Source organism: Lampetra planeri, chromosome 37, assembly GCF_965212315.1.
Source record: "Lampetra planeri chromosome 37, kcLamPlan1.2.h2, whole genome shotgun sequence".
NCBI classification, from domain to species: Eukaryota; Metazoa; Chordata; class Hyperoartia; order Petromyzontiformes; family Petromyzontidae; genus Lampetra; species Lampetra planeri.
In genome coordinates this window covers 5,248,622-5,270,945 of record NC_136143.1, presented here as the reverse complement: position 1 = coordinate 5,270,945, position 22,324 = coordinate 5,248,622, and the positions used below count along the sequence as shown (strand labels likewise).

The 22,324-nt window shown below is 46.5% G+C and overlaps 1 protein-coding gene across 1 annotated transcript; it reads left to right on the top strand.

Moving 5' to 3' along the window:
* The first annotated feature begins 803 nt into the window (after positions 1-803).
* On the top strand, positions 804-20,022 carry LOC144730958 (collagenase 3-like). The gene is made up of 10 exons (XM_078611847.1): positions 804-949; positions 4,220-4,440; positions 5,449-5,597; positions 6,685-6,813; positions 11,777-11,932; positions 12,703-12,829; positions 13,952-14,088; positions 14,591-14,750; positions 16,637-16,740; positions 18,636-20,022. Exons 1-10 carry the CDS (start codon positions 857-859, stop codon positions 18,734-18,736), a joined length of 1,377 nt encoding a protein of 458 aa, XP_078467973.1. The 5' UTR covers positions 804-856; the 3' UTR covers positions 18,737-20,022.
* The last annotated feature ends 2,302 nt before the right edge of the window (positions 20,023-22,324 follow it).

Below are 22,324 nucleotides of genomic sequence, written 5' to 3'. Positions count from 1 at the left end.
ACTCAAGCCGGCTTGTGCCCGCCCTCACAGTCGGCCATATTTGCGGAATACACCACGCCGCCGTTGACCCTGGCCACTGACCGAGCAACCCAAGGTTCCTACCAGCTCCCTCCGCAGGAATGTGTTTGCACTGCGTTACGAAACCTGCAGCCCAAGTTTGATTTCACCAGCGACGGCTAAGATCAGTGGCGAGTGATATCAAACATTATTTTTCATCAGCCTGGTCAGCATGAGGAATTATGGTCATTAAACCCCCGTGGCCAACACAGCCTGGCCATAGCTTCCATACAGCAGTGGATTGACAAATTGTCGTAAATTATGATATTTAAGATGTTTTTTTTATCTTAAACAACGTTTTATTCATTAATTACAATCTGCAACGGTATGCACTGCAAAGAAAGAGCGCTACATTCACATGGACTGTAGTTGAAATGTTTTCTTTATTCAAACTTAATTTGAAATTATTAACAATTCACAAGGACTGTAGTTGAAATGTTTTCTTTATTCAAACTTAATTTGAAATTCTTTACAAAGTCTACCTACTTATTTAGATATTCGCAAAATGCCCAGTAAATAAATGTTAATTCATGACGAAGGCTGCACCAAACAGTACACGTGACTCAACAAATCTGTGGTGTCAAAGTGACAAAGGTGACATCGTGTGTCAACATTTCCAGAGGTTCCATCCCTGACGCATTTGAGTAAAAACAAAAATCTGCGTCACTCCCCCCCCCCACCTCTGCAGCTCGCTTGTTTTTTTCTTGAAACCGACACATCTCGGTTTATAAAAGGGCGGCCAGATTACGGAACCCCCAGAAGTCACAACCGACGAGACGGCGAAAACTCCGGAGGACACATGGCGAACTCGATGGCGTTGTTGGCTCTGCTCGTAGCAGCCGTGGCCGTGTGCAGATCGGCGCCCGCAGATACCGACGAGGAATTGGCAGAGGTGAGTAGTCAGCGGCGGTTGTAACGCACACGCGGATTTCATTTGAATTAAACCCCCACCCCCCCTAAATTTGCCTTTAACATGTTACGAATTATGCGCTGTTGTGTGACGTTCGTAAATGATTTCGATTTAAAGCTTTCGTGACTGCAGGGATTCATTTTCTTGGTTCTTTCGGTTATAAACATAATATTATGTTTTATAAAATGTTAAATTTTTATTTTTTTTATTATTTCCCTTTTACGTGACTTTACCGAAAGAACCAAGAAGAGAGGTTCATAAATTATGATTATCATCATGATTACAATAATGCTTACATCATCATCATTATTACAATGTTACGAATGATGCGGCGCTGTTGTGTGGCATTCCTAAATGTTGATCATCATAATTATTACATAACACCCCGATATACGTCTCCCCATGTTTACGTTGTTTCGCTCATGCGCCGTCACTTTATTATCACGGCGACCCGAGTTGCGTCGTCTCGAACCCCGCAACAGCAGCATCGTCTGGTCCTTCCTCGTTATACGTCGCCTCTCAACCTTCGCCTCCACCACCTACCACCCTGTGAATCGCTCTTTGAGATTGACGTCCTTTCGATATTCGTCGTCGCACCTTTCAGGAACGCATCCCCGACGTACACCCGGGGTACGACTGTGTCATCAGCCAGGGTCAAACCACCGTTGCTTGAAAGGTCTCCCCATGTGGTCACCACATCTCGCACGGTTCCGCGATTTAGGGATCCACCTGCGCACGAGTGGATTCCGTCGTTCCATCTCCATGGTGGTGACGTCTCCACGGATTTCTGGGTGTCTGTGAAAAATAAATTTCGGAGCTAAATCGGATTTCTCCGGGTGAAAAAAAGATTCTGATTCTGTCTCCAAATTAATTTAAATACGTATTTAGTCACCCTGTCGACGAGACCCAGAACTTCGAAATCCGGTCCAGAGTTTGCCTGCTTAAATAGATGCTGCTGGTTAAAATTGGTATGGAAAGTCGTAGCCCGGCCGATGGGCAAAAACAGATTCAAACTTTGATTTGCATAGGCGAACATGTAATCATTTTTTTGATGCCCTCTGGAAATTATTTTCAGAAAATGAGAAATATTTTGAAAATCAATGTGTTTGCCAATGGAGATTGAACTGGACAACCGGACAAGCCGTCCGGTTCAATCTAGGGGGGGGGGGGGGACATAAGAATACAAGAATACAATATTTTCCATCAATGTTCACAGCCAATGGTTTTAAGATTTATCACGTGGTGCAGTGTTTGCGTTTTTGTTTTTGGGCCGATTGCTTTTTTCTTTATTGCTGCTCTGCATAATTATTCAACTTGTTTTTTTTCCATCACGTTGATAACCCACGTCACGCTGCTAGCGAACGAAACTCATATCCCTCCCTGGGTCAGATCGAGTTGTTGCCCTGGTCGAACAAAATAACCTTGAAACTGGAACTGTTATCACAACATTATTAATTCTATACGAATATGAATTTTGTTCTCATAGCTTTTTTCCTTTTTGGAAATAAAACGGGTGTTAAGATATTTAAACACCAAACAGATACCGTTTTACAAGGAATCAAGTCTGCATTGACCACACACAGTACTTGCGGTGAACATGCAAACAAACATGATATGACACTATACGATGCATTTTCTCAGGTTTTTTCGGTAAAGTCTACCTACGTGACTTTACCGAAAAAACCTGAGAATATGAATCATTGCAGTCACGAAAGCTTCAAATCTAGAAATATACGATGCATTGTGTTTAAAACGGATTGGCCCACACCACAGCCAGCCTCCTTAAAGCAATCGTCTCACCAGTGTCAGACCCGAGAACAACGCACAGACACAATGCACGCATCAGAGCATTGATAGCTCTGGGTGAGCAACCATATCATGGGGTCCCGTGATAGATACGAAGCCACTTCAATCTGGACACATCTTGACTCCCCCGTCCCCCTAGTGGGCAATCGGGATTGGAGCTTTCAATCAACTTCGCAAACACCAGGTCACGTGATTGTCCGAGGTCGCGCGCTCTGCAGACCAAAATAATTGTTGAACTAATGTACATACTTGAGAACAAACTGTTGTCATTTGCTAGACAACTACTCCATCAATCTCCGTTGCCGCTCGACTGACTTGCTACGGTTGATCGCAGTGACACGTAGCCGGAGACAAATTGCCAGTCGACAATCGCCTTGGTGGCATCACCTTAAATCAGCAGCGGCCGCGGGTCAATCCACTGCTGGATAAAGGCCTCCCCAAAATCGCCACTGCGTCTCACGGTTCCTGCGATGCAACCAGCCCCTGTGCGTATCACGCCCGTAATGGATGAACGATGGTGACGAGGCATTTTCATTAATGTAATCTGCAAATTATTTTTTAACACTTCTGAGAATTTGCAACAATATCACGATAAATGTGCCTCCGGGCTCTGGAGACCACCTGGAGAAGATTCCAGGCCACGTGTTGACAACGATGGCGAACAAGTGGAGACTCTTTGACTTTTTTAAGCTATTAACAAACATTTGTTTTCATATTCTTGGTTCTTTCGGTAAAGTCACGTAGAAGGGAAATAATAAAATAATAAAAATGTAAACCAATAAAATTTATCACGACGTTTCGACTGCAACACAAGCAATCATCATCAGGTGTGAAATCCACAGCAAGAAAATTTGACGTCAGGAAAAACCGCCACTTTTTTCAAATTTTCTTGCCGTGGATTTCACACCTGATGATGATTGCTTGTGTTGCAGTCGAAACGTCGTGAGAATTTTTGTTTTATATTTGTATTATTTTACTATTTCCCTTCTACGTGACTTTACCGAAAGAACCAAGCATATGAATCCCTGCAGTCACGAAAGCTTTAAATCAAAATTAGTTTTCACGTTACATTGTATCATCGGCTCTCTTTGCATTAAAAATATAGTTCCATGTAAGTGTTAAAACATTTTTGAAGCACCCTGTATTTTGTTTTTTTTAGGTTTTTTTCGGTAAAGTCACGTAGGTAAAAAATTTAAATTAATAAAAGTAAAATAAAAATAAAAATCAAGACGTTTCGGAGGCAACGAAACGTCGTGATTTTTATTTTATTTTTTATTTTACTTTTATTATTTTTTTATTTTTTACCTACGTGACTTTACCGAAAAAACCTAAGAATCTGAATCCTTGCAGTCACGAAAGCTTCAAATCTAGAACTGTATTTTGTTGTTGTTTAAGTTTTAACGGCACCTCTCCGTTGCCAACGTGTGTTTCTCTCCTGCCCCGCAGACGTACCTCAATCATTTCTACCACTTCAAGTTGAACTCTCGGACCAACATGGCGGACACGCTGAAGGTCATGCAGGAGTTCCTGGGTCTCCAAGTGACGGGAAAACTGGACATGGAGACGATCGAGGTGATGAAGAAGCCGCGATGCGGAGTCCCCGACGTCGCTGAGTACAACCTCTTCCCCCAGCGCTACAAGTGGCCCAAGAACGACGTCACCTACAGGTCGGGCAATTCACCAAAACAAGAGTCGAGACTGGCTTCCAGAGCAGAAACGGGGGTACCGCTTTTGTGGGTCAAAAACTTTGCAATGAGAGTTAAATGGGTTGATAACTCACCGATGTCAAGTGGTTATCACATAACTCACTGTTATTGGTCGCAAAATCAAATTGCAGCTGGTCACAGATTAAAATGAGCATTGAGCCAATGGTGGAAAATTCACAGTTCTATGGCGGGACAACCACCGTTGTCTCCACTGCAAAGTGGAATGTATTTTATCGACCCGGGAGGGATGATGGGCTGCGTCAACTCGCAACCAGGACTTTAAATCGCATCTTTCCCCTCGCCTTCTGATTATAAGCGTGGGTGATACGGTATATAATGCTCATACGAAATATAAATCACAAAAAACCCCACAAAGACTTAAAAGTGAATTGACATGTATTTATGCAGTTGGGTATGTGCTTTTAAATTATTAATTAAAGAGAAAGTACATCAAGCTGTCGTTAATATTAGGCTTTTGATGAGACAGACGTAACTTCTGGCTCAAAGCAGCAATGCACAATTTATAGCGATCCTGGATGTTTTGAACAAAGTGTATCTCGAATTGTATTTTCGCCTTTCACGTTCATTGTACGTATGTAGAACTTCTTTCGCGCCGTATGAAACAAGTCCGACATGCATGATCACATGATGCTGATGATGGTGCACATCATCAGAAATAGCCACCATCTCTCGTGTTCTTGAGATGGAACGATCCATCGTATCCATCTAGCTCGTGCACACAACCCGATGGAGTGATTCCATCGCTCCATCTCCCACGATTGACGTTGCCGACTCTTTCAAACGCATCCACCCGCTAATCAGACTTTCAAAGTTGCGGCTTCAATCGAACTATCAAAGAAAAGGAAAAAAAATGCAACAGACAGAATTTTACGTCGCAGAAACTCCCTGCACCCCCCCGCCCGCCCACCCTTCATGCGATCGCCTGCACGTTTGTCTTTCCCCTGGCAGGATAAACAACTACACGCCGGACATGCCGGAGCACGAGGTGGACAGGGCGATCATCGGGGCCTTGAAAGTGTGGAGCGATGTGACGCCGCTCGTCTTCACCAGGCTCTACCACGGAGAAGCCGACATCATGATCAAGTTCGGCTCTCGGAGTAAGCCGTCGCTCCCCCCTACCCCCCCCCCTCATGTCGGTTCTGGCCCTAGTGGCTGGCCCCTGCCACTCACCAGGGCCCCTGCCACTTACCAGGGTCCGGGCCTCGCAGCTGGCAAGAGGTCACGGGACAGACCCAGGTGGCATGGGTGGACTGGCTGAGATGACCGGCAAGATGCACTAGCTGTGCCCCCCCCCCCCCTCTGCTGTGTTCAACTTGCTGCGTTTGAGCCGCCCGCAGGGAGAGAGCCATGCGCGGTCTGGCCACAGGGCAGCAGTCCGGGAAAGTGCTCCATGGGCCGGCCCATTCTGAGGGCCGGTGGGCCGGTCTGCGTGGGGAAATTGCAAATATGATCAAAGTAAATGTAAAAAAAAATCTAAATATGTTATTCCCTCTAATGTGTACGTTTTATTGTTTATTTACGCTCTCGGTTGGCATCAAGTCCCCGTATTCAGCAGCCCCAAAGATGATAATTGTTGTTTTACCCTTCTATCTGGCAACAAAACTGACACCTTTTTTACAAGGAGTCATGTTTGCATAGACCACAATACCTGCAGTCATAATGCAAACAAAAAACAAAACTCTGATAATGTGCACTGTCCTTGAAGTTGATTGGTCCACACCCGAGACAGCTTTCCTTAGAGCCTAGTCTCACATGGGTTGGACCAGATGACGCCAAAAGGCGCACAACTCAAAGACAATGCACCATCAGAGTATGAGAGCTATTGTGGTCTATGCAAACATGACTCCTTGTAAAAAAGGTGTCAGTTTTGTTGCCAGATAGAAGGGTAAAAAAACAATTATCATATTTTTTACTGGCAAATGAGGTTCCAATGGTGAAAAAGCCCCAAAGATGTTTCCTCACGGGCCCATTCCTCTTTTTTGGTCCCCAGCCTCAATGGGCCAATGACTTCGCACGGCAAGTTGCCCCCCCCCCTCTGTCCCCCGTGTGTTGACAAATGCCGCCCGCGGGGGTTGAGGGGGTGGCCGATGTTTTTTTTTAGTCCCAGTACGTCACTGGAGAGAAGAGAGAGGAGAGAGCTGCGACTAAGCAAAACGCGTTTCCCTTCCTCCGTCATCCCCGCAGCCCACGGTGACCTGTCGCCATTCGATGGCCCCGATGGGATCTTGGCCCACGCGTACGCGCCTCCCACCGCCGGCATCGGAGGCGACGCGCATTTCGACGAGGACGAGTTCTGGACGTCGAGCTCCAAAGGTAATTCTCTCTCTCTCTCTCTCTGTGTCTCTGTCTCGCCAACTGGCATCGCGAGCGATTGTCAGCAAAGCGAGCACAGGCACCGCGAAATGTGTGTTTGGGTTTTTGGTTTTGTTTTGCTCAGCCACGAAGTGCAGCTCAGGGAGCATGCGGGTTTCATGGGGAGGAATACATACAGATTCTGATTGGCTCACCTGCGAATTGTTGATCGGGTTGTGCAATGCGTACGCATGTGCGTTGTGGAACTTCTTTCGCACCGTACGTAGCCAACCGTGCTCATCGGGGAATGCGCGGAAGGACAACAGACGAAACGCACACAAGGGTGTCGCCACATATCATCTTGAATTGAGATACTCGTCAAACAATGTCACGTGTACAATTACCATTCTTGAAACACTCACTGAAATCTTCGCGTCTTTCGTGTCGTTTCTCAATCCGCTTGACCTGGTTGGGGGTCGTGGCTGCAGCGTGTTGAGTAGGGCGGTCCAGACCTCCCTTTCCCTGGCGACAGACTCTAGCTGTACATTACTATACACTACACTATACACTACACTATGGCACTATATACTACAGTATACATTACTACACACACTACACTATACACTACTATACACTACACTATACACTATTATACACTACTATACACTACACTATACACTACTATACACTACACTATACACTACACTATGGCACTATACACTACACTATACACTATACTATATACTACTATACACTACTATACACTAGACACTACTATACACTACACTATACACTACTATACACTACTTTACACTACACTATACACTACTATACACTACACTATACACTACTATACACTACTATACACTACACTATATACTACACTATACACTACTATACACTACACTACACACTACACTATGGCACTATACACTACAGTGTACATTACTACACACACTACACTATACACTACTATACACTACACGATAAACTACTGTACACTACACTATATACTACATTATACACTACATTATACACTACTATACAATACACTATATACTACACTATACACTACATTATACACTACATTATACACTACTATACAATACACTATATATTACACTATACACTACACTATACACTACTATATACTGCACGATACACTACACTATAGACTACTATACACTACTATATACCAATATACACTACACTATATACTACACTATACACTACTATACACTACACTATACACTACTATATACTGCACGATACACTACACTATAGACTACTATACACTACTATATACCAATATACACTACACTATATACTACTATACAGATTCTAGCTCTTCCCGGGGAACTCCCAGGCGTTCCCAGGCCAGCCGCAGCGTGTCCTGGGCCTGCCAGCCCGGGGTCCTCGAACACTCAAATGTCATCATTATTATCAGTCATTGTCAATCCACTGCTGCATTGACAATCAAGGCGAACCCCAGGCCGCCTCTCACGATGCCGCGATGTTAATAGTAACCTACCGAGCAAGCGGAGCGCTAACTGATTTCATCGCTCCATCTCCCCCACCGCCCTCCTCCCCATGGATATTATCTGGGACGCGTTCCACTACTTGGCTGCTACTCTATTACCATTTATTCTAGATTTGAAGCTTTCGTGACTGCAAGGATTCATACTCGTAAATTTTTTCGGTAAAGTCACGTAGGTAAAAACATAATAAAAATAAGAAAAATATTAATTAATAAAATAATAAGAAATGCAAATAAATCTATTAAATCACGACGTTTCGGATATTATAAATTTAGCTGTGATGGTCCCACCTGAAGACGGAGACTTGTGTTGCCTCCGAAACGTCGTGATTTAATTGATTTATTTTCATGACCATTCTTGAGCATCGGCGGTCGTCGCTTCTATTGACGTAATCGTTTCACGCTGCTGCGGTGACATTGAAGTGACGTGGCTTGTCTCTCGCACGATGTTTTAAAATTCACGCAACGCACCGAAACTTTTGATTATTTTGGTTAAGGCCCCCCGCCCCCCCCCCCCATTTGACCAGCACCACCACTTCCCCCTTCTCCCTTCCCTTCTGGTGAACACTCTTTGGTTCTTTTGGTAAAGTCACGTAGGTATCAAATAAAATAAACCACGACGTGTCGGACGCTTGTGTTGCGCCCGAAACGTCGCAATTTATTTTATTTTCTACCCACGTGACTTTACCGAAAGAACCAAAGAGTATGGATTCCTGCAGTCACGAAAGCTTCAAATCAAGATTGTAGATCTCTTACAGCGTCGAAGGACGAGGCATTCATCGTGGGTAGGCATCACGATCCCGAAACGCAAACGCGCCACCCTCGCTCGAGAGGGGGCAGCCCTCGCCGTTGGACGCATTCCCTTTGAAGGCGGCGTTTTGGATGTGACGAGCTAACGATTCTAGATTTGAAGCTTTCGTGACTGCAAGGATTCATACTCTTAGGTTTTTTCGGTAAAGTCACGTAGGTAAAAATAAAAAGAATAAAAATAAAAATATTAATAATTATAGAAATAAATATTTCTATTATTTTTATTTTGTTTATTTAGAAAATATAATAAAAAAGATATTTATATTATTATTTCCATTATTGTAATTTTATTATTTATTTTTACCTACGTGACTTTACCGAAAAAACCTACGAGTACGAGCTAACGAGCCCACGAGCCCATTGCACGGCCGCAGCATCAACGCGGCCACCCAATTGATGTGCGCGCAGCCCCCAAAGAGCCGCGCAATTCAACGTCCGCCCGAAACGTCCGTGTTCTCCTTCTGTTTGAAAGCCAAAGCCGAGCGAGCGAGCGCGCGCGCGCGCGATGCTTTGTAGTGCAGAGCGCACGGCTCAACTGAACTCGTATCGGCACAGGTTGTGTTTATCTGCGTACCTTCTTTCGCACCGTACGTAGCCAACCGCGCTAACGGAAGGACAATCAACCAAAGACGAAAAGCAGTTCTAAAGAAATACGTTTTCAATCTCGATTTAAAAGCGCATAGCTCCAGTGGCTTGCTAAAATCGGGAGTGCGTTTCAGAAGCGCATCTGAAAGAGCGCGATGCAGTGACCGTCTTTGTTCGATGGGCAGCTAAAAGCCGCTGCTGCTGCTGCGACGAGGTTCGCGTGATGGTTTATGCTCCTTGACTAAGTCAGCAAAGTATCGTGGTTCATTTGTGGCCCTGGCCTAAAAGCATTGCCACTTTTTCGATACCACTCGTTTTTTTTTCTCACACTCGCACGCATCAGCCTCTCGACTTTTGACGATTTCGGGGATGTTTATTGCACCGCCCTTAATGGTCGTGAAACTGTGTTTATTTATAGCCAGGTGGGATCCCATTGGAGACCAGAGGAGTCTCCAATTTAAAGAAATATTCTCAGAGTAGGAACGCAATCACGGTTTCAAGTGTGTACACAAAGAGCAAGACCCGTAAAAAAAAAACACAAAAATATCGATTGAATTATTTTCCCAGGCAATTGAAAAAAAACCGATCACAGTGGCATTAACAGAGAGAAAAGCACAAGCGAGTGTGCGTTCAAATATAAAAAAATTAACTTTTCTCCAACGTATGCAAATTCTAATTGCCAAAACAACGACTCTAATCGTACAAGTAAAAGAAAATGAGATTTTAATGGATGTCAATAGTGCTGTATACGCAACATTGTTAATTAATTAATTCCACTCGGGGCTGATTTTGAGCCTGGGTCTATCCAGGATTTGACGACTCGGAAGATATCTCTGCACCCGGCACACCACATCCAGTATGGCTCTCGCTACGGACGTGCCTCTTTTACTGGTCACGTGCCACCTACTCCAGTCTACCGGTGACCTAGAAAAAATTCACGGGGAAATTAATCCCTCGGTGTACTGAATTCAATTGTACCGTTGCCACTATGAAGCTGCAACACAAATAATTCATGGCGGTGACCCCAATCTCATCATCTTGCTTGGGTATATTAATAAACTGCACAAGTATATTTCTGGCGCATTCCTCCATTACCTCTGAGAATCACCTGCCTCGGAGTCCAATGAAATCAGCCAGCATTGCTTCACGGCATATAACGGAGTCCGCGAAATATTCATAAAACGTGCACAGCTAAAGGTGCTACCACATTCTGATGAGCCCCCCCCCCTCTCCTCCCCCCTCAACTTGCATTTAAGGGATTACATCCTGAATCCTTGCCTCACTTGATGCAGCAAATCTGGCTGTGACGGTCCCACCTGATGACGGAGACTTGTGTTGCCTCCGAAACGTCGTGATTTTTATTGTTTTTATTTTTATTAATTTCATTTTTTTACCTACGTGACTTTACCGAAAGAACTAAGAGTATGTGCAGCGCTGTGTTTACTTGCTGCTGCCACTTGCTGGCGGAAGATGGCCCACACGAGAGCATCTCTAGAGAGCATTTGGCCAACTCTTCCAAGCTGGATAGACGGACCCTCCCCTACTGGACAACTGTGAAAAAGAGCTTCATAGCTCATCGGATTTCTCTGGGATAAATACACATTCTGATCTTGATTCTGACACTTTGGTCGAGGTGGGAGTAACCACGCTTTAACTGATGACACGCGCCCTGCTAATCGACTAACTGTGGTGTATCTATCGATCTATCTACAGCGCTGTATCGATATATCTACAGCGCTGTGTGGACAGAGGCGGTGTGGGCTGTTTGAGAAACCTGCCACGTTGTTTAAACTGTTGTAGCAGGAGATCAAACTGGCGACGTCTGGATTGCAAGCCCAGAGTGCCGACCATTTACCCCACGGCAGCACCTCCACGTCCGCTGTAAACCTCGAGCAAATAGATTTGATCCTTTAAGCGCCGTAGTGTGGTTGGCATGGGCGCTGATTGTAGTCCCCTCGTCCAATCATTTGTAGTCCGGTGCCTGCCCATTGTGCAGTTGCACCGCCTGCACACTCGAAAAGCCACATTGACCGTCCGCTGCCCCCGTCGCAGGCTACAACCTCTTCATCGTCGCCGCTCACGAGTTTGGCCACGCGCTGGGGCTGGAGCACTCGGAGGACCCTGGCGCGCTCATGTTCCCCACCTACGCCTACGTGGACAAGTTCTGTCTCCCCAAGGACGACATCGACGGAATCCAGGCCCTCTACGGTACGGAAAACGTCCACACCAAAGTCTTAAACGTGGAAAAATTTACGGCCGTGAAATATCCTACACGCCGGCGGTTTTACAAACCTGGTGGTCCCTGGAACAGAAGGCAAATAATACAAACAGTAACAATACCCTCACCGAGGAAATGTACGATTTCAAGTAACTGCTAGTAGCGTGTGGTGGTCCGAGAAATGTTTGGAGGTTCAAAGGCGAAAAGGTTGGGAACCGCTGCTCTGGGACTTTTCCAGTGCTCTGCTCTGGAGGACCAGCGCATCACGATACAATTTGCATTTATATAGCGTCTCAATGCAACCACGTGGCCAGGTGCTTCGCAGGAGGTGTTGGCGCATTAAGGGAGTTGGGTTTAAATAGGGCAGATAGCCGCATTCATTTATGGATGACGCTGTAAATGACCGAGTTGATCATTTCGGAAACGTGTTGTGGGCTATTCACGTTGCGATGGCGGCGACGCGATTACCGCGGTACGCTGCATCGAGCGAAATATCGTCGCTGTCCAAAACCATTTCGGTTTGTGTGACCGCTGCGGTGAGCGTTCTCGTGCAACGTTTCGCAGGCTCACGGCAGGCCTTTGTTGAGAGAGACCCGCAGTTGATACGGCAAAATGAAATACAATTTCGACGTTAAAACGGGGAAATAATATCGCGATAATCGTCTCAGCTTCATATCATATCTAAGGTCCTGGTTTTCCCAGAGGCCATCCTCAATTTGAGGCGGCGGCTGCTGTCACTGTAATCGTCATTTCCACGCAGGCCCGAACCCCAATGGGAACGCCATGGACTGCAAGCCCCCAGAAAAGGCCCCGAAGCGCTGCAACTCGGAGACCACGTTCGACGGCGTCACGGAGTTCCGCACCGAGCTCATCATGTTCAGCGGCAGGCAAGAGACGCGGCGACCATCAACGAGAATGCCGGCGAGCCGATCATCCTGACGTCACCGGCATGCCACGTGGCGCCACGCGCCGGTGCCGTCAGGATGATCGACGCATCGCAGCACATCGAGGATGAGAGGAAGACGCTCCTTCTTCTTTGTTGCGTGTGTCTAGTTTGTTGTCCTTACCACCCGCCCCCGCCCGCCGCACCTCCGATTAGAACGGTTGGCTACGTACGGTGCGAAGCAGGTTCAACAACGCACATGCAACCCGATCATCAATTTGCCGAGGAGCCAATCAGAATCGTTCAGAATCTGTATTTTATTCAGCCTGGAGGAATCCGATGGTGGAAGGGCCTCCACTGGAGGGAGGTCTAGAAAGCCCCTCCAAAGAGTGGTATTTGGCCTACTCTTCGACGCCGGCCAGACGTCCTGGTAGAAGAGATGGGAGTACCCACACTTTTTACCGCCACCACGCCCAACCTGCCGATTGGCTGTGATCGATGCGTTCATATTCGTCGGGTGGACAGACAGGAGGCGGAGTTGGGGGCCGTCCATATATGACGTCACGCACATAGGGGAGGGGCGGGGTCAGACATTTGTGACGATGTGTGACGAGGGGGGGGGGGGTGTTTGAGAAATGTGACGTCACATCAAAATGCGCAACTTTAAATAAATATAGACAACACGTTCTACTTAATTAAATAGACTTTTTAATAAATGTTGTCTCCTACAACATCAGAGTGCAGCGCCACATAAAAAAACGCACTACAATGACAATAGTTTAAAGCGATTTGAAGCATGTTTTATTTTTTGGGGGGTGGAAGGGCAGAGCTTTGTGACGTCATATTTGAGGGGGGGGGGGTCTGACTTTTTGTGACACCGTGTGACGAGGGAAAGGGGTCAAAAATCGTCTAAAATCGCGTGACGTCATTTATGGACGGCCCCTTGGGGGATTTAAGAAACTTTGCACCGTCGTTTGAACAACCGCGCCGGGAGCTCGAATCGAACCGGCCCGACCTTTGCATCGCAACGACTTGTGCGGAGTAACTTTTGTTTTTACGTGGAGTTTCAAAGCGCATCGCCAACAACATTCCCCTCTATTTTGCGTTTGTTGAAATACACTCACAGATACCTGTGGCGCATCAACAACCAAAACACGCGGAACCTGGAAGCGGAAATGATCAGCACCTACTGGCCCTTCCTGCCGGACAGGGTCGACGCGGCCTACGAAGACTACGAGCGCGATGTCATCTTGGTTTTCAAAGGTAAAACGCCGGTCACCGCAATTCGCCGGCAGCAAGAGATCATCCGTGAGCATTCAAAGTTCCTTTTCGTTGTTGTGATTTTTAGATTTGAGAGAACGCCGCCGCCGCCGCCACCGTAGCGTGACGCAACGATTAGCGTCGGAATGGATTCTGAAATCCTGCAGGTCGCCGCGTCGATTTGATCTCCCGGTGTGGCAGTTAAAACTACGCAAAGCTTTCTTAAACCCCCCCCCCCCACCTTTGTTGAGCCTGCAGCATAGATGGGCTACACTGCAGTGAGTCCATTGGCAGGTCGCGTGCGGTGGCGGTGCAGTGTGGGTACACCTTGCGGTGTGAAAAAGTGGGTCAGCATCCTCTCTGAAGGAGCTCCCTTCCAGAGCGTCCGTCTCACGAACGGAGGGCCCCCATTCCGACAGCGATTGCGTTGGCTGCGTCCGCGTTGCCCGTCGTTGCTTGCGGGCGATAATTCACGGTGTGTTTACGCTTTACGACCCGGACGCAGGAAATCAATACTGGGCGATCAATGGATTCGACATGATGCCGGGGTATCCCAAAAAGCTGACCCAGCTCGGCTTCCCGTCGGACGTCAATCTGATCGATGCGGCCCTGCACATCAAGGATGAGAGGAAGACCTTCTTCTTCGTGAAAGGCAGATACTGGAGGTGGGTTTCCGCCCTTACGGACGAATCGCGAAGGGTCGTGCCCGATCTCCTCAATGTCTCAGGAGGTCAAGCGGGGGTCAGTGCTTCGATGGGGAGACTGCCGGGAGGTTGCCGGTGTGCTGTTGGCTTGGGCTGTGAGGTGGCTGGCAGATGGCAATACAGGGCAGTCCCCGACTTACATTTCTTCTCAGTCATGAGTTTAACAATGCTTCCCTTTTTTGTTGAACGGTAACACATTTCACTGACCGGATGAATATAAAAGTGTTCCGGCTTACGAACCGTCCCATGAACGCAATCCGTTCGCAAGTCGGGGACTGCCCGTGCAGCAAATTGGTTCTTGGTTTTGGTCTGTATTGGGGTCTTCGGCATCACCTACTCGTATGCGTGGTGGGGTGTCTCTGGGTACTCCGGCTTCTTCCCACACAAAGACATCTGGGAAAAGAGAGCTTCATAGCTCATCGGATTCGTCCAGTCGAAACAAACATTCTGATTATGATTATGACGACAAACACCCACGAACTCATGGAATTGGCCCCAACAACCCAACGTTTGCAGGACTGTCCTGAAAAGTCTTGAGGCTTTGTGAGTTTTTTTTCTTTCTGAATAAAGAAATGGCATCATTACTATTATGATGATGATTGATATATAGTTTTAATTATGGGATACAGGTTGGGTACACCAGATGGCAATGTAATTATCACCATTTTTGTAAGCGCTTCCAATTAGCACCGTTTGCTGCCTCGTTAAACATAGCAGCATCATAATAATTAGTTTTTGATAGAGTGCCTATTTGACTGGGGCGTCTCGATAGAGCATTTTGCACGCGATAAGCGACTTGCATCACATCTCAAAACATTTCAAAGGGCACCCCCATCGGCAGCTGTCACCTGCGGCTACGCGGTAACTCAACACCTGGCCCCCAAAGGGGAAAATGTCGACAAGTGGGGGGGGGGGGGGGGATGTAGGGGGTGATGATTGCTTTGTGTAGTCCCAATTGAGTAATAGTTCGTAGGTATTTTCTATTTATTTGGCAAATATGGCTCATGACGACAGGCAGACGATGGCCTACTCGTTGGGAATCACACCATGGGACCTTTAACGTGCACAAGTGAAGTAGATGGCGCGTAGTATTAACCAGGGTGGCTGTTGGGTTCGAACCGCGAACCTTTGCAATGAATGAAGAGTGCACTACTGCTGGGCCATGTCACTTACATACATGCAAAGACAAATATCCCCCGGATAGCCTTAACAAACTGTTGGGGCAAGTGTTGAACACACACATACACACACGCACACATGCGTTCTTACGCGACACATGCACATGCACACATATGCACAAAGACACAGATCCCCCGTATGCTGGAAACATCCACCACCACCACGCCCAGGCCACCTTCGTCTCCCGAGTGGCGATGTTTACACATCGCACCAGGTATTCATTTTAGGCTGAGTCGACCTAGCAGAGGCCCAGGACCAGTTCATTTCACCGTCGCTAACCACTGCGCCACCACTCTCCATATACTGCACACACACACACACAGACGCACACAAATGTACGTGGATCCTCACCGACGTAGACACGCACAGTCGCTGTGCCTCAAAGTAACGTTGTCCTGCTTCTAAAGAAAAGGGCATGAACCAAGTGAATGCAGCGAACATTGGCGGCAATTACAAATCTACACGTGCACATCAACGAGTCCATCGGGTCCGCGAGCAGATACCAAAAGACCTGCAGTGCTCCTCCTGGAGAGGAATGAAGCCCACGATGGCAAGCAGGGACCGGGCCGCAGACTTCTGGGAAATTTACGAAACGTCACCATGAAACTCGCTTTTATTTCGCGCGCGCGCACGCGTACGTGTATACATATCGATATATTTTTTTACAGCTACGATGAAAGCACGAGGAGGATGGACTTGGGATACCCGCGGAATGTGCGTTCAGACTGGCCGGGGATTCCTAGACGTCCCAGTGCTGCGTTCACCCACACCAGTAAGTGGGGGTTACCATCCCCCTCCCCTCCCCTCTGGCCACTACGACTGCTGCAAAAGCCAGAGCTAAAAGAAATACATTTCACGTTCACGTGCAACCTGGTTGGGGACGGTTTTAACAAGGGATTCCTTTTTTTTCTTCTTCTTCTAAATCTGCGTCTGTCGTGGATGTTGCATTGATAACACTGGTCAACACACTTTTTCTGGCATAAGGTATTCCAACGGTTTTAATGTAATTTTGGGGTGCTGATTCCAAAACTAGCATCAGTTTTTGTCTATAACATCAGGTTTTTGAGATATCCAAGATTGCATTTTCAATAAAAACTGCAGAAGAAAATATTAAATAAATGTGGATATCTCCATAAAATGATATTATAAACACACTGTCCTAGAAATACAGCACCATATTTTAACACTAACGCAGTCACTGACTCGCAACAACTTGCAATCATAAGTGACAGAGTTAATTTCGGGTAAAATCAATGAAAATGGGGTATGCCGATAGCATAAAAATGATGTGATAGAGCAAATCTGAGATCAGATTTGGAATCAGCACCCTGAAATTAGTCTAAAACAGCTGCAAAAGTCCAGGCCAGAAATTGTTGTTGTTGTTGACCAGTGTTATAATGTGAGATGGTGGCGAGATGTTCTACCTCCCTCGTCTGGTATACAGGCGGGTATGTGGTTTCGATCCCGGACCCTAACGATGCCTGCTGTATATTTGGAGTCTGCGTGATGTCTCTCTCTCTCTCTGTCTCCCCATGGTGGTCACGTGCATTGTTCTCCGGGTTCCTCCAGTTCCCCTCCTCCCCCGCCTCCTCATCCACATTCACGGTCAACACGCGTTTTGAGATGAGTTGGTCGCCAGTGTAAATGTCTAAATAACACGATGACAGCGCCGATTCGACAAGCTATCACGAGTGGCCCTCCAGGTCACTTCTGAAGAAGGATCTCGTAGCTCGGTGGGGGCTTAAACTTGGTTAAACCAAAAACAATTCAAGCAGTAAGCACTCCCTGTGCACGCGGCTGGTTCAACAACATGAAGCCCTCGCTGAGTGCTCCGTGGCACTCACATGTACTCTGTGCATCGTGTTGTCCTCGTGCCCGTAGCGCCGTGAACTCGCACATTTTTGCATCGTAAGAAAGAACCCCGATAGAAGGCACAGGCCGCAACAAGGGGCAAGGGGGGGGGTACATAAACTCAGTGGAACCTCAGTCCCGAACTCGGTACTGCTGAGTCGAGAGGTAAGGCGAGAGCCTAGATGCGCCAAGTGAAACTTACCATCAGCAAAAGTCCCACGGGGCGGTGATTACATAGCAGGGACGTGCGGTTAGGGGAGGCAGGGGACGCAGAGCCTCACCCGTCATACTCCAATGAAAATAGCTGTTACGAAAAGTAAACAAAAAAGAATAATCAAATGAAATAAATATTTAAATTGTTCCACTGATCTGTATTATAAATGTCATTTCTGTACGATTCCAATAATTTCTATAGTAAAAATCGCCAAATTTGCGGAGCTCCGCTGCAAATACAGGAAGAGACGAGAGGTGAGGCAGCGACGAGCTCAGCCTCCCCTCTGATTGCGCAACCACCTCAGTAACTGGATGGAGCGCGGGCAATAAGCGCGTGCCTGTTACTCTCTCAGTATGTCACCAATGTAATGTTTTGTAGAGTATATACAGATTTCTATTTGTTACCGGGTAAGTCCCACTGAGCTGTATAGCTCTTTTTCATAAGCGAGCTGGCCACAAAAAAACCCACGCGTTACTTTATACCACGTTGTCACCGGCGAGAGTTCACGACAGGGCCCGGTGGTTCCGTGTTGATGCGTCCTGAACCTACAGGTGTTGTCGCTGGTGTTGTGCTGACGACGCCGCCGTGTGTTTCGTCCGCAGGATACGTTTACTTCATCGACGGGAGACGCCAGATAAAGTTCGACTACGAGCGTAAGCGGACGATAGCGGTCAACTGGTCCAACGTCTGGCTGGGCTGTTAGACGACGGTCAACTCGATAGCACTGTCACCATCATCACCACCACCACCACCACCAAACACCCAGCAACCAGGGCCTGGAGTAACCCAGGAGGCTTGAATGGCTGCAGCCCAAGACCTCGGATTTGAACCCCCTCCCCTCCCCCACCGCACCCTACCCCGCCAATATATATATCGTATTCTTTGGATTATAAGATACAAACTTACGTCCCACAGTAATTTTAAGCAAACCGTTGGGAGCGCGTCTTACGATCCAGAAAATGCATTGGTCTTGGGAAGAAGACGTGTTTGTTTGATGGACAGTCGTCCGGAAGGAATCTTCCGGAAGACGGTTCTCCGGAGGGATAAATGACCGCCCAGAGGACGGGAGGCACCGCCAGCCGTTGAGAACAAGTCTTCCGGGAGACTTCTCTACCCCATTTTAAAGCAGCGTAATAACCATGATATTTTGCAAAGACGGCTCTCCACACGACTGTATCATCCCAATTGTAAACACGCCTTCATTTCCCTCCTCAATTTTGACCCCCCCCCCATGTTTCGTGGCGCGTTTTACTTTGTGCGGGCTATCTTATAATCTGGAGAACACGGTCTACATCATGTAGGATACAACGTATGAGATGGATAAGTAGCGTGTGATTATGTGTAGGGAACAACGGGGCTGTTTTACTGAGATATATTCAGCCGGAGCAGACTGCCTGGTCACATCGCGAGTTGAGGGACCCCCCCAAAATCAAAGCACCACCGCCAACCCACAAAAAACTCTAACAACAGACCCTCAGCCCCCCCAGATACAATCGTAATCCAGCCCTGCCTTCAACAAATGTGATTGTGTGCAAAATTGTGCACTTGATTTATGGGTTTTGGTGGAAAGATGATTTCACCGCCCCCCCCCCCCCCAAAAAAAATGTCAATGTTGAACATTTGCAAAATCTGGCTGTTTTCAACAGAACATATTTTGTGCTTTTGGCCAATTTTTGGAAGCAATCACCACTCTGCTGCCAATACATGGATCAGGCCCCATGTGCTCACTGCTTGACGCATGCAGCTTAATTTAGATATATATTTTTAAGGTGCATATATATTTTGTAAACCGTGCAGAATATATAATTTTTTACCAGAAAAAAAGAATAAAAAACAAAAAAAACCACCCCAAACAACCCACTGCCACCGATTTATTGTCATTAACTATAATTTAATTAAGCCGATTCGTAATACAGTTCTTTTTAACATGGTTTTCTATGGATGCTTTGTTTATACTTTGATTATCTTAAATAAAAAGCATGGCTTTGCTACATTGTCTGACTGTTTAATTGCATGACATTTATTATACAATTCCGTAAGATGACGAAATAAAAGAAATGACAGGCCTTTGTCAATCTCGTGCTGGAAGAAGACCTCCCCACGCCACGTTGGGGCATTGTGGTTGTCTGACCATACTTCACCACGCCGGTCAGTGCAAGGTGGTGAAGGAGGAGGATCTCAGGATTGGTTTCGGATATTACTCACCACTGATGTTAGCCCGAGCCAGGAATCGAACTCGGGTTGCCAAGCTCACGGTCGGATAAATATGGTGCGAAAAATGTTCAAAATACACACACACATACATACTTACCACTGTGCCACCGCTCTCCCTCTGGGTGAAAGTTTTTATATTTTCGACAATAACTCGTAGTGTTTGAAATAGTATTTAAAAAAAAAACATTTTTTAAAAGGGGGAGCGAGCGCATTTCATGTGAATTCACGCCCCAAATGTGATGTATGACGATAGTGTTTTACTGCATGAGCAGAACCCCGTTCTGGTATCTGTATATTAAAATAAATTAATCATATATTTTTAGTCCATGAGCCTTTTTGCTTTTCTCGACCAATGTTATCAAGCGGCATTTGTTGAAGCAAGCAAGCAAGCAAACTCTGTGGACCTGATTTAGACATTTTGTGTCCCATCACCATCGCCAGGATTGTTAAACAAACGCTGCTTGATTGCAAGATGTTATTGGTAAGAGCGCTACGTCTAAACTATGGGGTCCCGTTCAACGCAAAACAAATATTAAAACCGTACATGAAAGGAGAAGCAACAATAACGCAAAAGAAGGGGAAAAAACCCCTATTAGAACGCTAAAAGGTGTTCACCACCAAAGGACGCATTTATTGTTGTAATTCCCTGCACGCTGTCTACCGGCCAGCAGACGGCGCTGTGGTCGTACGCTCCAGCACGTTCCTTCGGAGTGGGCAGGTCGGAACTTGGTTGGACAGCGCATTCGTGCGATCCGTGTTGGATACCGTAGTCGCTGTCTTTCCGACAGACATGTTCTTCACCTGAGGACGGCTGCTTGCGTTGTGGCCGAAATGTCGTGAGAATTGTATTTTATTATGTTTGATTTTTATTATTTTATTATTTCCCTTCTACGTGACTTTACCGAATGAACCAAGAAGATACCGTAGTCGTGTTGGAGGTTCTGGCCAGACGTCGCCGATGGTTGCGAACATCCCCACTATCTCCACACCGCCGATGGTTGCACGACATACTGCTATAGAAATAAAGAGTTGATTGATTGACAACAATAATATGAATCGCGTCGTTGAGCGATCATTTGTGATAGCCAAGTCGTTTCTGAAAACGAGCTATACAGCTCAGTAAAATAAGTTTAGTAGCAGTTTAGAAAGAGGAGGCCAAGACTGTACCCTCTAGCTCTCTGGAGTTTCTACGAGTGGAGGTCCTTCCACCAGCATTCACGTGAGCATGCAATTGCAGAGTTGCACCTTTGCCTTTGAAGATAAAGTAGTATAATACGAAATCAGTAGCGTATCTTTGCATGGATTACGCTGTATATCTTTATCTGGCAGGCATGAGTGTTACACTGTTGAAAACAAGTAACGATTTATTATTTACGATACATTTTTTATTTTACCATGTACGGCCCACTGAGCTATGTATTTATTTTCAGAAGTGACCTGGCTATCACAAATGACAGCCCAACAAAGTAGCTTACCACGTAGAAATTTACATCAACCAAATACTCGAAACGCATGTTTCTAAAGTGGGGGGGGGGGGGGGGGAACCAGAGGACCTGGAGAAAAATCCACGCGACCACGGGGAGAGACACGCAAACTCCAAATATACAGGAATTAAGGGTTGGGATCGAACTCACGAACCTCCTGTTTACCAAGACGAGATAACTACCATCTCGCTACCGTGGCACCCACACCTAACAGTCAATGCAGCGCTGCACCTTTGCCACTATCTCTCCGTCTACCCATTTAAAAACGAAAAGCTTCACTGGACTGTATTAATCCCGCTGGAATAATACTCCTGTCCATCAGATTGCAAATGATTTGCAGCGATGCAGACACATCAACACCGGAAGGTGTAGCGGTAAACATTGAGTTATTCTGAGGGAGAAAAAAAAATATTGACCACCCGCTGCGCTTAAGCATCTGACGAGACCAAAAACTTTGAGGAGGGTGTAAATGAATTATTAATGAAACGCCACGATATCTGCTATGTTGCTGTGAAAATTTCACAAGTGTGTTAGTCACAGCGAAGCCTCTGGGTGATAATACCACCCCACTTATCCACAACGGCTCATCTTAA